Raw genomic sequence first — 15,803 nt, 5'->3', positions numbered from 1 at the left:
TCAGATCTAAAGTATAACAAATTACAATCATAATTGCACATATAATTCCTCACTTTGATTCAAACCAAAAGGAGTTAGAGTCCAGAAATTTAGCATTTGCCTGGACTCTCTCTGTCTCAATTTCTTCTCACGGTTCCCCCCTCTCTCACTCAGGAGAACTGTTTCGAGAGCCCAGAATGTAAGCAATTTCCAGTCCCCTTCATGGTCCAATTCCATGTGCTTTGCGACCGCATTGCTGCGATCGCTGTTGACTGTCGCACGTACATGTTCTAAAATCCTCTTCTTGAGTTCACAAATCGTGCTCCCTATGCATTTGAGCGAACACGGACATTCGATCATGCAAACCACAAATTGGCTCTTGCGCGTGATCAATTCCCTGATTTGCAACATTTTTGTGTTAGGTCATTCTAAACCCCTTTGTTTGTAGCCATTGAGTTCCTGTTGATTTGCTGGTAGTTTGATGATGACTGTGGACTAGTTTGTCCCTCAGATTTTGTGCTCGGCGGTAGGTTATATTGGGATGATTTCCCATTAATTTCCCAATCGTTGGGTCCATTTGCAGCAGTTTCCAGTTTTTTCTCAAAATCTGATTGATTTCTTTGGTTTCACAGCAGTAATCCATTATCAGTCTCACGGGTTCCGTTGTCACTTGATCACCTATTTGTGGTTTCATTTTTACTTTGAGAGTGTCTTGTCTCAATTTTTGATTAGCCCTCATCCATCCTCTTTTGATGCTGTGGTGTTTATAGCCCCGTTGTCTGAATCGTACTGCAGTTTTTTTACTGTTCTCTTGCCATTCATTTTCCTCCAAACAGATTCTACAAATTCTCAAAAATTCGCCATATGGGATGTTTTCAATGACTGTGGATTTATGAAAACTAGTTGCATGGAGTGTAGCATTTGTAGATATATATGACCCAGTTTGATGAATCTCCAATGACAATTTCGAAAAGGTGCTACTTTTTGACATGTTTGTGCATTGAAAGTTTCAGGGTGATCTGTAAAGTGGGGGCGGAGAAAAAAGGGCATCTTAAAATGCTGTTTGGATAGCTGTCTGTCTTATTCTGGTAGCAAATATGCCTTACAAAATCCTGTATTGGGCCTTAAGCTTTATTAAAACCTTGTTCTGGAGTGCTTCTTTCACCAACTGGATCTACACATGGAAAGAGGAAGTAACATGAAAAGAAAAATATCTCCCCATTATGTCTCTGTTGGATAGGCCAATCATTTCGCCTCAAACCCAGGTTTACAAGTCTTGCCTTCCAGAGACCTAAGCCACTTTAGATGGGCAAGCCCCACTACACACAGTCTGCCCTCAGATAGAAGACTGGGCATAGAATCCTCTCCCTTTAGACATGCATGTGTTATTAGGTGAGCAAGCCCCTACTAAGCAATGAGGCACTGACTGCACAGACTGTGCATGAAGCTCATTCCCTCCAGAGACAAGACTCCCATTAAGTGGGCAATCTCATATTACACAGTCCGTGCTCGGTGCACAGACTGTGGGTAGAAACCACTCCCTCCAGAGAGCCAAGCACCATCAGATGGGCAAGCAACTACCATGCAGAGTCTATGCTCAGTGCATAGACTATGTATAGAGGTCAATCCTTCCCGACAGCCAAGCCCCATTAGATGGGCAGCCCCTACTATGCACAGTCAATACTGAGTATGCAGACTATGTGTAAAGTCCACTCCCTCAAAAGAAGTAAAACCCCATTAGGTTGGCAAGCTCCTGCTACAAATAGTGCACAGACCCACAGATTCAAAAACACATTGGGTGGGCAAGTTCCTACTATGCAGAGTCTACACTCAGGGCCTGATTCACAAAGGTAAAGTTACATAAGTTCACCTTTTTCAATCAGGCCCTTCATGTGCAGACTGTGTATATAGTCCTCTTCCTCCACAGACCCAAGCCCCATTAGGTGGGCAAGCCACTACTGCGGACAGTCTGGGCTCCGTCGGCAGTCTGCACATAGCACTCACTCCCTCCAGCCCAGATATGCAGGCCCCATTAGGTGGGCCAGACAGTAATTTGAACAGCTCTCAGTAAGTACATAGGAGAGAGAGGCAAGATCTCCTGATTCAAAAACAAAAGAGCTTAGGGGAGGATGAGGAAGACATCAATGTAAAGTTAACAAGTAGTTTCTCCACTGAGTCAAAACGGATTTGGGAAATAATTCAGAAGAACTGAAGCACTCTCCAAACAGATGCTGCGTTGTGGGCAATACTTCCTTGTAGACCAGATATCACATATAGAAGAAGTGCATGTTTAAAGGATATCTTGGTCCATAGTCATTTTATAGACAAGAAGAAGGAAGACCAAAATCACTGGATTTTACCCCTGCCCTAGGTATAAAGTCTGTAAAAACCACACAAAAGTTAAAGACTATCAGATCCCAGGCGAAAAAAGGAAGAAAAAATATAAAAGAATTCAATTGAAATTCGAATTTTGTGATCTACTGCCTGGTATGCCCTTGTGGCATGCAATAGATACCCAGCACTGTACACTAAGTCAAGAAATGGGTCCTCGAGCATGTCAGAGCAATCACTAATCAAGACAGTGGATATCCAGTAGCGAGACATTTTGCTGATGCTCACCAAAGCAGAACCATCAAGTTATGTTTCTACTGCATTGATCAGATGAGACGTAAGGAAAGAGGTGGGGACAGAGTTAGACTACTGAGGCAGTTAGAATTGAGATGCATTGTGGAGCTAAGAACCTGCACGTCATAGGGTCTGAACAGTGAGGAAGTACATGTAGGATGGTGGTAGGTTCAATTAAGCACATGTCCAATTGAGAGTCCGCAATTTGATTTTACTATGTAGAACCAAGGTGATTGTGAGATCGATGCAAGTTATCAGGGTTGTTTCTGGAATTTTGTTTGTAAATGAATTCGCCAATTGTAAGCCTATACAGGGCATGATTGATAAGATTAGTATTGGCCATTTTATCAATTTACCTGCACAGACCGAGACATAATGCCTGTTTCACATATTAATTGTTAAAACCGTATTCTTCATCATGAAATTTAGGCACTGGAAGCTCATTCAGGGTGTAATAGTATAGTCTGTATAATGTATTAACTTTGGCAGGCAAAACTATATTGTCTGGTCATGGTACTTACTGCCGATTTTTATACAACCATGTTTTTGGATTTTTGAAAATGTATAATTCTATAACTTTATTTAAAAACAAATTATTGTGATTATATTTACAATTTTGTGGACATGTTCAATTTACATATTTGGTTAACAGACCATATATAGCTAATTCAATGAGTTCTTGCACACTACAGAATGGGAACCAGGAGCAATGTGAATTGTATGATTTGCATATACTAGCCCCTCATTGATGTTTACATTTAAAAAGCTGTCAAATGAAATGCTTTGTTGCTTAAAGGTGATGTTTTACATGAGATAAACCGATACTGACAAAGGACAGGAGGCTGAAACAAGTTAGTCAGTTGTTTCTGAAGATTGCACCAAATAAAATATTTACTTGATTGAATAGCCCATGAGTGTGCAGCATCGCCTTTTGACAAAATTTCAATATATATGTGTATATTCAAACACAAAAAGGTTACAGGGATGTTATAGTTTGGTTCAGATTTTACACAGACAAAATCATAGAAATTAGTGCCCTAACGTAACAATAACTCTTGCCCCCGCCATGCAGTTTTCTCATCAATATTTTCACTGCAAATGCTGCAGTGATTTTATCTATGATGTGATAGAAGACATCGTGAGTATTGTAATATTTGAGGTAACTAGCATGGTGAGGGCACAATTTATCGTTACCTTAGAGGACATGTTATATTTACTTGAGATAATTATAACTATAATTTCAGAATTTCTATGTTTTTGTCTATGTAAAATCTGAACTTAACTATAATGCCTCTGTGACCTTTGTTTTTTTCAGTGAATTTATATGGTTCTCTAATTCTATTTCCTAACTATAATGTCCCTGAGTGGGAATGTAAGTGGAGTGTGGCTATGCACATGGGTGTGTGACTATGTGAATGGATGTGTAATTGGGTGTGTGAGTGCCTGTATGGGTGTGAGAGTGAGTGTGTGAGTGGTTATGTGAGTGTTTAAGCTGGAGTGTGAATGTGGGAGTGTGAATTGGTATGTTAGTGATTGTGTGGGTTTGTGACTGGTGTTGTGGGTCTGTGAATGGGTAGTGAGTGACTGAGTGTGTGAGTGGTTGTGTGGATGTGCAAGTAGGTGTGTGAGTGTGTATGGGTAAGTGAGTGGCTATGTGGGTTGGTGAGTGGGTGGTGTAGTGGCATTGTGGGTCTGTGAGTGGCTGTATGGGTGTTTGATTGGCTGTGTGGGTGAATAAGCAGGTGTGTGAATGTGTGAGTGGTTTTGTAGGTGGGAGTGGCTGCATTGATGTGTGAGTGAATTTGTAAGTGGCTGTGTTGGTCTGCAAGTAGATGTGTGAGTGTGTGAATGGGTGTGTGAGTGACTATATAGCTTTGTGAGTAGGTGTGGTAGTGGTTTTGTTGGTTGGTGAGTGGGTATGTGAGTTGCTGTATAGGTGTGTGAGTGGGTGTGTGAATGGTAGTGCGAGTGTACAAGTGGGTATATGAATGGAAGTGTGAGTGACTGTGTGATTCTGTGGGTAGGTGTGGTAGTATTTTTGTGGGTCTTTGAGTGTGTGCGAGTAGCTCTATGGGTGTGTGACTGGCTGTATGAACTACAAATAAGCTTGTGATGGTGTGAATGGGTTTGTGAGTAGGTGTGTGGGCCTGTGAGTGTGAATATGTGTTTTATTGTGGGTATGGATCTTCAAATCCCCATCAGACCTCACTGAGGCCACACTAAGTCTTGCAGTATATTCACGGATCCTCGTGCATGCAAAAACAAACATATTTATACAATTTCTTCCTTTGAGGGTTCCCTTACTGGTCCCATCAGTCCCATGAGGTTACGGTACCACTACACTGGCCCCTTCTATCACTTTTATTTCACCAAGGCAAACTGAGTCCTTATACACAAATGGTGGCAGCAACGTTCCTCCCAGCCAATCACAGCATTGCTGTTGACGCGTGGATCCATGTATTCTCCATGGTGGATCTGTGTCTCTAGATTTATATGAAACTTTTTTACATTAATAACTCCAAACTACTGAACAGATTTCCACCAAATTCCCAAAAGAACTGTTTCTAGACCAAGACCTAGAATTCCATCAAATTTGGTATCATTCTGTTCAGTAGTTTGGGCTCTACTCATGTCTAAAATCTCTAGTGAAATTGCATGATGAAAACATGCTTGGGGGTTCCTTTTCTTAGCCCCCACTTGACAAATCACCACAAAACATTCCAGAGAGCAGCTTAAGTGACTGGCATACTGGTTTAGAACATTTCATAAAAGTTTGTCAAATTGTGCCAAAGTCATTAGCCAAACAAAAAAATGCATTTCCTATGGAAATTAGGATTTAACTATAGCTACCTACTGGCGAACGCCAGTAGGTAATAATAATATCTATCTATCTATCTATCTATCTATCTATCTATCTATCTATCTACAAATTTATGTTCCAACCTTTGTAGTGAATGTGGTAAATCCTAAACTATGCTGTAAATGCTATAGTAACAGAATGATGTAAAACTACTGGCCTAAGCGTTATCCGATGCATTAATGAAAAACAAAAAAATATTGTCTATATTAAGTAACTGAAAGGTTTATAATGTACAAATTAAGTGAAGGTACATTGTCTTTCTTTCAAACAGTTATTGTAGTAGAGTTTGTAATACGCATGTCAATCATAGTTACTTTACCAATTTACTGTAGAAAGTTTTGCTTAAGGAATAGATGTTCTTTTACATGGTTCAGTGAGGTAGATATCAGTATACTTTTTATTATTTTACCTTTTAGGAAGAATGATAATTCAATATTCAATAACATCCAGATAATTGTCTGGAGTTTCTTACCAGTCTTTTCATTGCCAGGCGGAGTTCTCTCGTCCTAATACCATACACTAGAGGGTTTAAAGCTGGGAAGGTAACATATCGTAGCAGGACAAACAAAATATGGATGTAGCGTGGGATGAACTTAACTCGGCTTGCTACGGCAGAAAAAATAACAACACAGTATACAATGCCTGTCACAATGATGTGCGAGCTGCAAGTGCTGAAGGCCTTGAGTGCTGACTCAGTTGAACCCAGCTTTAGCACAGCACGGATAATCATAGTGTATGAGAAGGTCAATACCAGTGTGAGAATGGCCAACACAGTACTGACTACAGCCAATCCAAACATATAATTAACATTGGTGTCCCCACAAGCAATCTCTGCCAAAGCTACGTTCTCACAGAAGCAATGTAACACAGTGTTTCCGGCACAGAATTGCAGCCTTGCTGATAAGAAAGGGAATGGTAAGTAGATCATGGTATTGATTAAAAGGGAAAATAATATTGCTTGCACAGTCCATTTATTGGTGATGATGGAGGAGTATCGTAAAGGGTTGCAAATTGCAATGTAGCGATCATAAGCTAGAAACATTAGAATAGAGGTGTCCATTGACTGACAGAAATATGTGAAAAAGGTTTGACTATAGCAGGTGGTTGAACTAATGGTCAACTGCCTAAACCAGAGAATTCCCAGAGTTTTAGGAGAAAGTAAACAAGCAAGAAGCAAATCCATTTTAGCAAGGAAGCAGAGGAAGAAGTACAATGGGTGGTGGAGACTTGGTGATAAGTAGATTGTTGCTATGAGAGTGATGTTTGCTAAAAGAGTTAAAATGAAAAGGATTGCCAGTGGGATAGAAAGCCAATGTTGCCAGCTCTGGATCCCTGGGAAGCAGATCAGTTCAAATTCATAGAAGGCTATAAAGGTGATGTTTTGTGAGTCCATGATGAAACAGGTTCTTAAATGTTCACCCTGAAAAAAGGAGAACATTGCTGTAAGAAAATCTTCAGAAAGTAACATCACCATCAGAATACATACTCGTTTTGCAATTGGCACATTTATGGAATAAGACAAATATAGTGAATGCATAAAGCATAGAAGATTTACTAACACTGATAACTATATCTGGCAGATCAATGATAGTGCTTGGAAATACCTTGATTACCTGCAAGATTTTATCTTAATATTTGTGCTTTTCCACCTCACTATCCTTATCCTTTTGTGAATTCTTAACTGATGAAAGAGGCACTTGACTATAAAAGAGAACCAAAACTATCTGGATCATATGATATACCCTGAAAGTAGTAATAAAAGCTTGCCTCATCTAAAAAAAATCCTTGTTACTTCCTGTGGGTGGATAGAGGGTTTCACTAGCCCTACACAGTTCGCCATATCCTGGAAACTTTAGTTTGCTTCAATTAACCTAACAGAAGTACAACCTTCCAATCCCTTGTCTGGTCAGCCTACGTACCAGTTTACCTGACACAAAATGTCACACGGGCAGATTATTGTGTGTCAGGGTAGCTGATGCTGCTATACCTCCCTATGCAGTTAAGATATATACGGGGAGGAGTCTGGGTTATAGTGTTGAGATCCAGGCTGGTAGATGATAGCTCCAGTGGCAGCAGGAACAGGTGTGGAGTTTGGACATTGGCACAGTGAACTACTGTGTTGAGGCTTGGAGCTTCACTTGATAGCAATGTTGCACTTTTGTCCACGTGAAAGTTTAACATTTCTTGCAGATGTCCACTAAAAATATCCTCCTTTAAAGTGTTTTGAAGTTTAGAATTTTGTGTTTTTTTGGTGAGCTATAGACTTTGCAACTTGATATTTTTCTTTTCTAGTGTTACCCATGATTAGAAAACTTGAAGCAACAAAGTCCCAAGGAGGTTTAGAGTTTTTGCCCCAGAACAGCTAATTATGTGCGTTTGTGTTTAAAGAACCTATCCATAAAGCAAGAGTGATATATAGGAATGCAATATCTGAGGTCATAAGCAGGGAATGGTAGGGGCACAAGCTAGAGTTAGATCAGTAATTTATAGCTGGTGAATTTCAATTTCTTTTGTCTTTTAAAATTTAGTTTTTATAATATTATATCATTATAATACCTAACTATGAGGTCACTTTCACTTTAGTTTTCTTTCCAGTGAATTTCTATGTTTAAAAAAAATGTAAACTAAAATCCTATTACCTTACTATGACATCAATTTCACCTTTGTTTTGCTTCTGAGAATGTCTAGGGTTTTTTAATATAAAGTAAGATCCTATTGTAATAGCTAATTATAATGTCTGGAATGGATGCATATTTTTTCTTTTGTTTTGCTTTTCACACTTTTGGGGATTTATTTTTATTTTCTTAGCAGGAACTTTTTTTTTTACTTTTGAATTTGTTTTGACATACTTTATTATTTCTTTAGTTTTTTGCACAATACCTTATATTTTGGGTGGTATGGTCTTCTATGGTCATTGAATATATGCTTTATTAACTTCCCCACATGCAAATACTTTGTGACAATGTCTACAGTATGTCATCCAAAATGCTGCAAATTATTTCTTCTCATTATTCATACAGCACTCCCTGTGGAGCATTTGGCTCTTCTTTTGCTGCTCACCTCTACTACATCTGTATAAGAACCATGCTGTAATGACTGTAACAATTAGCTCTTCTTTTGCTGCTCACCTCTACTACATCTGTATAAGAACTATGCTTTAATAACTGGAACAATCACCACATCCTGTAATAAAAGTTTAAATCTGTGGGGCTCAGCAGTTTCTTATATTTCAAAAACAAACTCCTGCTTTGGTTTTTCTTCATGAAAAACAAGAAACTTTAGAAAATGTCAATGGGCATCCATCAAGTATCATAGTACTGTCTGTCAAAGGTCTCCTACATTAACATGACAGTAGTTCCTCACAATGTAGATATAAATGTCCTTATTGCAAAGATACATCTATAAACTCTGTGGGTGGGATATACATTTGGGTGGTGCAGGAAAGTAGTCCAATGTGGTAATAGGTTTTAAATCATCCACCAAAGTCTAAATTCATCTCAAAGGTGTTTCGGAAGGCAAAGGGGTGTCTACCCCCTTGCAACTCTGAAATATTTAAGTAATTGATTTTACATTAATTTCTCATAAGGTTTTCCATGATGCAGTGTACAACAAACATCCACATTGGCAAAGTTTTAAAGCTACTGTAAGCATATTAGTTTGTGCTGGAAGGATACTTATACAGTACAAAAGCTATGGTACAGACAATGCATACTCATTTGCAATATAGTGTAACAATGTATGCATAGATGTAGCCAGCCAAATTCTCCACCAGTGCCCGGGAGAAAGCAAGACAGTGCCATATCTTGATAGATATGACATAGTCCTTCTCTCTGCGGCAGCACAGCAACTTTTGTTTCTGCACTGCATTGCATGACATTTTGTTATTCCTACCTATTTAAATCCACAGTCTGTTGTAAACAACACTGAGGAATTGGAAAAGAGAGTGAGTAATATTTTTTATACTGGAACGGCACTGTTGGACTTGGGTACACATCATAACCACATGTAAAGCAAAGTTTGAGTATTATCCATTTGAAATAATAAATTGTATTTCTGTAACTTTTTAATAACCAAGAGTTTCAGACGATGATATAACCATTTCTCCTTTATAATCAAACAGATGCTTTTCTCCTGTTAAAGATTTTCATTTCTAACATAAGCAAAAGAGACAGTTTTACCAAGATTCAACTATTTTCACATTCTAATTTATGGCAACTGATTTCAGTATATGTATATTATAAGTAGTATTTACTCTTCTGAAGTAGACATTGTTAATAAATGTTGTTCTGTAGTCTGAAAAATAAAAAAAATAAGTTATAAACACGCATACCAAATGTAATATTATGACATATAAAATATATCTTAAAACTGTTAACGTGGGGACAAGGTACATTGTGAACCATTTCTAAAATATTTTCTTTGTTCTCAACAAGTGCTACTTCACCTTGTGGACAATTTCACCCATTGTGAGTACCTGTACACATTCAGGGGCATATTTATGAAACTATGGAACTGCACAGCAAGTCATCTTGCTGCAGTGTGCCATACGGAAAGGGCTTGAATAAGCTGTATTTAGGAAGTATGGTGCATTCCTTTCCTTTCCCCTGCACTTGAGCCCCTTTGGCAGCCTAGGGCAAATGCAGGCACCCTCAAACTATTGTGCAAGGGTGCCTTGTAGCAATACAATCATAGGCACTCCTTTGGAAATCAGCCTCCCTAGTTTTGTTTCTTTTGCTACACAGCAATTCCCCATATGGAATTCTGCTAATAAGTCTACTTGGATGTTTGCTCGAGGTATGCAAGATAGAGTTGCCCGCTGTGGGCTTTCTGTAGAGTCTAGTGCATAACTTATTGTCTGCCACAAAAACTTCTAGTTCCAGAAATTTGACCGTAGTTGAGCTTATGTCCCAGTGAATATTAGATTTACATCATTCTCATTGAGGACCTCTATGTGTACCAGTGCTGTCTCATTTGATCCCCTCCATATAAGGAAGAGATCATCAATGTACCTGTACCAGGCCCCCTCTCTATTTGTCCAGATGTTGTTGCCATCTGTCCAGGCCACGTGCTTTTCCCACAAACTACGAACAAGTTTGCATAACTGGGGGCTAAGCAGGTGCCCATGGCGGTACCTGACATTTGTCTGTAGTAATGCTCTTGGTACAGGAAAATATTGTTGTTCAAGCAGAACTCAAAGAGTTCCAACAACATGGTATTATGCTCTACAAACTTAAAAATAATTGTACCGTCGCTAAGCCACCCTGATGTGCTATGAACATGTATAGACTTGCTTTGTCCATCACTATCATGCCAAAGCCTGGTTCCCACTCTACATGCTCCATGTGTTTAAGAAAATCCTTGGTGTCTTTAATATAGGATGTGAATTTTTCCACAAATCAGAGAGAAAGTAGTCTATATAAATAGACAGATACTCCGTTAAACTGCCCTGGGAGGAGACAATTGGCCTCCCTGGTGGTTGTACATTGTCCTTATGAATCTTAGGTAAAGGGTAAAAAGAAGGCGTGATTGGATTTAGGAGTTGTAAATACAAGTATTTATCTGTTTCTAGAATACTTTTATCATACCATTCCCGTAACAATGAATGATAGTTAATGATGCTTTGATTATATTCACTTTTACTTGTGACTTTGTAATATTTCACATCTGACAATTGACGTAGGGCTTCTTTATTGTAAGCTTCATATGTCTGAAGTACAATATTGCCTCCTTTGTCTGAGGATTAATATATAATCGATTTGTTCTTTCCAAGGACGCCCAAACTCTTGCGCAGTGGGAGAGGTGAAGGAGCTACGGACCGCTGCTGCTGACCTGTGACCCTCATCCCTCTGGACACCGCTGCTCCCGCCACTGCTCGCCGGGCTGCAGTGAGGGGCCAGGCAACAAGGCTATCATCGGAGCCAGGAGGCGGCAAGGAGGAGGGCGCAACATCACTCGGACTCCAAAGACCAGGAGTCCCTGCATCCGCCCAGGTGCGCACGGCCGCGCCTCCTGGGAGACACGCCCCCTACCCACAACCACCTACTTTAACGGCCTACGTGACGCACAGCGGGACGTGTGCGGGACGCCGAGCAAAGCCCGAGCAAAGGGCGGGCAGTCTGTGGCAGTCAGAGGCTGTCAAGACTGGGCTGGGCCACCCCCCTTACATCTATTGCCTCCGGATTAAGACCTCGGAGTTCACTTGTGGGTCCCGAAGCCATCATGTCAACCCGCTCTGGCAAAGCTCTGAGGGGCGGCGGAGAAAGTACTTCAGGGGGTACTACGATGATTGGCACTATGGACAAATTCATTACCAGGGTGGCCGCCGTCATTGAAAAGGAGATTGCAATGACGGAATGCCGCCTCTCACTAGACTTCCTCCCTTCCAAACGCTCTTCCCTGGGTGCTGCGGCACATGTTCTGTCCCCAACTTCCTCCATTCCCACCGCACCTACGCCTGTGACCCTCTCTGGGGAGCCACATATTGTAGCGCTAGAGCAGTGTTCTTCAATCTGTGGGGCGCGCCCCCCAGGGGGGGCGCGCCACCATCCCAGGGGGGGCGCGGACTCCGCTCGAAAATCTTCCCTTTGTTTCTTGTTTTCCTCTGTCCCACGCCAATGTTCTCACCCATTTCAAATGGGGATTTTTGATTGTCTGCTGCTCCCGTTTTCTCCAATCAGCACGCAGGGGAGGGGGGGAGGTGTTGGGCTGATAATCGGCCATAACGGAGGTTTTGATCATTATGCGTGCCTTGTAAAAGCCTCCTCGCACACAGCGATTTATCTGCGCATTGCTGCACTGCAGGGAAGCACTTTAGTCTGTCTGCAGGTGACCTCGTGACCTCGTTAGTATTCATACCACTCAATACATATGGCAATCACACCAAACGCAAACAAATCACCCGCACACACACCTGTGTAAGGTTTTCAATATGCTTTTATTCTGGGTGGCGTGGCCTTCATTAGTGGAGCTTCCTTTTGCATTGCCATGATATGTTTCCCTTTCTCTTTGTGAACGACGCGTAAGTAATTTACTGAGTGCTCACTCATGGAAGAATGGACTGCTTGGTGGAGACAATTGGGAGGTTATGGAGTATATTTACGTGGCAAAACGGATCGGGTAATAGTTCGCCCTCCAAATGTAAGTGCCTCAAGACGTAGCTGCGCAAGGCAGGTGGAGTTGGACTGGGGCTGGCACTTATGTTCTGGATGCTACAGGGCCGCCCTGCAACGTGGTTATCATTCACCCACTCTGGAACCCTTCTGTGCTGTCGGATTTCAGTGCTGGCCTGCATGTTTCAGTCGCACGGTTTGCAAAGGGATGGTGTGAAGCTGGCAATGATGTTGATTTTTCCTTTTTTTTTTCGTTTTCTTTTTGTTTTTTATTGCAATATTAATACAGGGGCGGACTGTATTTGAAATAAAAATGTCCTAGTATTTCCAATATGCAGTTTATCACCAGGCCCAACACTCTGTCTCCATACTATCCAGAATGCCGTTTCATTTTGCTTATAAATATGACAGGTTGGGGATAAATAATATTTTAACATGTATGATTATTTCATGTTAGAAATGGAGGGTCAACAATAAATACGTCCGAGTGATCACCAGAGTACAAACTTTGCAGGAAGTCACACAACCGATGTCCTGGGATACCCTGTTCCAACCCCCATTTGTGTCTTTTTTTGCAATTTAAAAAGAAGTTCAATAAAATTAATAAATTGCTTCCCTGTTTGTGCGAACAGCTTTACGTCTGAGATCCTTTTTAAACAATCTGCACACATACCCTGTTATCATAAAAATAATCCTGAAAGGTAAAATATGAAAACTGGTGACAAATACAGTCACATGGCTACAGTTCAAAAAACATAGGGGGCACGAATAAAAGAGCAATTTAAGCAACATATATTGCTTTGTCACAAAAAACGATTTAAAATGCATTGACAAAGAATTTTTAAAAAACTGAATAAAACGGAGTTGTTGGACGATAAGTACATAAAGAGAGTCTTGGGACAGTCCTTCACAGGTGAGTCAGTTTGGGGGCCTCTTGCATTCTTCCCTGAGAAGGCTGGTGAGAGGACAGGTCTGTGTATGTGGGGTGAGGGTGAGGGTGAGGGTCGCACTGTCCATGGTGTGGTGGCTGGAGGCCATTGACCCAGGGCCACCATAGTCCATGCTGGCCGAGGAAGGGTGGGAGAGATGGTTTAAACCAAAAATGGAGGGCCCGAGTTAGTCATGCTTTCCACATAGCTGTTGCCCACGTAGACGGGGCTTCCCTGTAAATGCGGATTTCCATAGCCATTGTTGCCCTGCAGTGAGTGGGCCTCGTACTCCGGCGTGACAGCTGCCGTCCCCGAGTACCTCTTCTGGGGAGGCGGGCAGTTGTTGAGGGGAGGCGGATATGACGTGTGCAGGTTATAGGCGTTCTGGTGTGACTTGGTGAAGGACGGGGGCGACTGGGGTTCATAGGGCACGCTGTTCACCAGGGAGTGCATGGAGTTCAGGTACCCCCCGCCCATCGACTGGGGCAGCGGGCTCCTGCTGGGGGACTGGCCCCCGATGACGTCATCATCCCCTTGCCCTTCTGGTCCTTTTTGTATTTCATCCGCCGGTTCTGGAACCAGATCTTGATCTGCCTCTCGGTGAGACTGAGCAGGCTGGCCATCTCCACCTGCCGGGGCCGGCACAGGTACCGAGATATGCGGGTGGCGGTCAATTGTGAGTGTACCAGATTCCAGAAATTTCTGTCAGGTGGAGGGGGGCCCGACATTTCAAGAAATTCAGCTGGGGGGGCTCAACCTCAAAAGTTTGAAGACCTCTGCGCTAGAGGCTGGAATAGACAGGATAGAAAGTCTGATATCTGATTCTCTCCCCAACAGTCCTTGCACTGTGGTAGCAGAGTCCCGCCCCGCTCATCCCATAGCTAGCTCTCCCGGCATTATGTCTCAATCCGGTTCTAACGTTCCTACACCCGGCCTAAAACCATTGTCCCAGATTCGATCTACCCGGGTGCATAGGAAAAGGAAAAGGGCGACCAGTATTCGGAACGGTTGCTACTCCACGCTCTATGAGCGTCCTAGGACCCAGCCCCAAAGGGGTCCTACACACTCAGACTCCGGAGGGCTTGAATCACCTGGGAACCCCACCCCCCTCAGCTTGCAGCCAACACCCTGCAACCTCCCCCCTTGGTCCCGGCAATACTTGTTCCACTAAACGAGGGCCCTTCACTCGAGCCCCTCGAGAAACTGGTAAAGTCTCTGCTGGTACCACTCATTGACCAAGTCAAGAGTCTGGGGGATAGGCTTGACAGATTTGAACAGGTTACAAGGGACAATTTTTTCTCCCTGAAAACCTTGTTTAAACTACAGCCAAAGCTTAGTGAGGACAACACAGACAGGAATGCTGGAAAAGGGGTTCCAGTGAGCCAACCATTGGGAGATCAGTCGACACTGCCAGCTAAGCCACTAGCTACCGGGAATGCTCCTACACCAGCTTCCCAGGCCGGTGCGAGGCAGGCAAGGCCGAGTGTTTCCACTCATGTTGCTCAAGTGCATGCTACTCACTCCCCAGCAGTGATAATACCTGTGCCTAATCCTGCCCATAAGAAGCAACAGAAGGGAGGGACTGGTCCAAACTCTCAATCCCTGGCTGCTCCACTCGCTAAAGCCAGCGGAGTAGCCATAACCTCTAAGGCCAAACCTACCACCTCTCCGCCTAAGAATCCCTCCCCAGTGGCCATTTCGCAGAAACCGACACGTAAGTGCCCCCCGGTCAACCTCCCCCCTGAGTGCCACCCGTATGTTGTTGTCCTTATCAAAGTTCCCCCCCTAAAAGATACTCAGCAGGAAACTCAGCAGGCACTAAAGAACAAGGTCATCCACTGGCTGAAAACCAATAGACCCCTTCCATTGGGCGTGGATGGCCTGATTCTTGGCGTACGCAGGGTGGGCTGGATCGGACACGGGAAAAAACCTTTTGAGGGTGACTGTGTGGTGGTCAATTTCCAAGACACAAGAGCTGCCCATTCAATATGCTGCCAAGGGCGACCCGTGGCCGGCCCGGGAGTTGATGCAGTTGATCTATCATTCTTCTACCCGCGGCCGGCCCCGATTATCCCTTTCACCCATCCCGGGCCCCTTCCCCAAAACAACGTCCATGGCCAATTTTTCCCAGGAACTACTGTAGCGCAGTCGCATACAGTTCCACTACTACCGAACTGGGGCTTCTGGGGCTGCTGACTTCGTGACGCTCCTGAGGAGGTCTTGGTGACTAGGAGTCCCGGTGTCGAGTCCCCCCCTTCTGCCAAAATTTATAGCCCTCCGACCACACCAGAAGATCAGGTC

General features: G+C 42.8%; 1 protein-coding gene and 1 pseudogene across 1 annotated transcript; both read right to left on the bottom strand.

Moving 5' to 3' along the window:
• Positions 1–1,081: 1,081 nt before the first annotated feature.
• On the bottom strand, positions 1,082–11,901 carry LOC147693419 (olfactory receptor 56A4-like). The gene is made up of 3 exons (XM_086935978.1): positions 11,629–11,901; positions 5,937–6,884; positions 1,082–1,153 (listed from the first exon to the last, which is right to left on the bottom strand). Exons 1-3 carry the CDS (start codon positions 11,899–11,901, stop codon positions 1,082–1,084), a joined length of 1,293 nt encoding a protein of 430 aa, XP_086792104.1.
• A 1,328-nt stretch (positions 11,902–13,229) lies between these two features.
• On the bottom strand, positions 13,230–14,230 carry LOC147693418 (homeobox protein Hox-A3 pseudogene; annotated as a pseudogene).
• Positions 14,231–15,803: the final 1,573 nt, after the last annotated feature.

This window comes from Lissotriton vulgaris, chromosome 8, assembly GCF_964263255.1.
Source record: "Lissotriton vulgaris chromosome 8, aLisVul1.2, whole genome shotgun sequence".
Taxonomy (NCBI): domain Eukaryota; kingdom Metazoa; phylum Chordata; class Amphibia; order Caudata; family Salamandridae; genus Lissotriton; species Lissotriton vulgaris.
The sequence above is the reverse complement of the archived record's forward strand: the minus strand, read 5'-3'. Positions and strand labels throughout refer to the sequence as shown.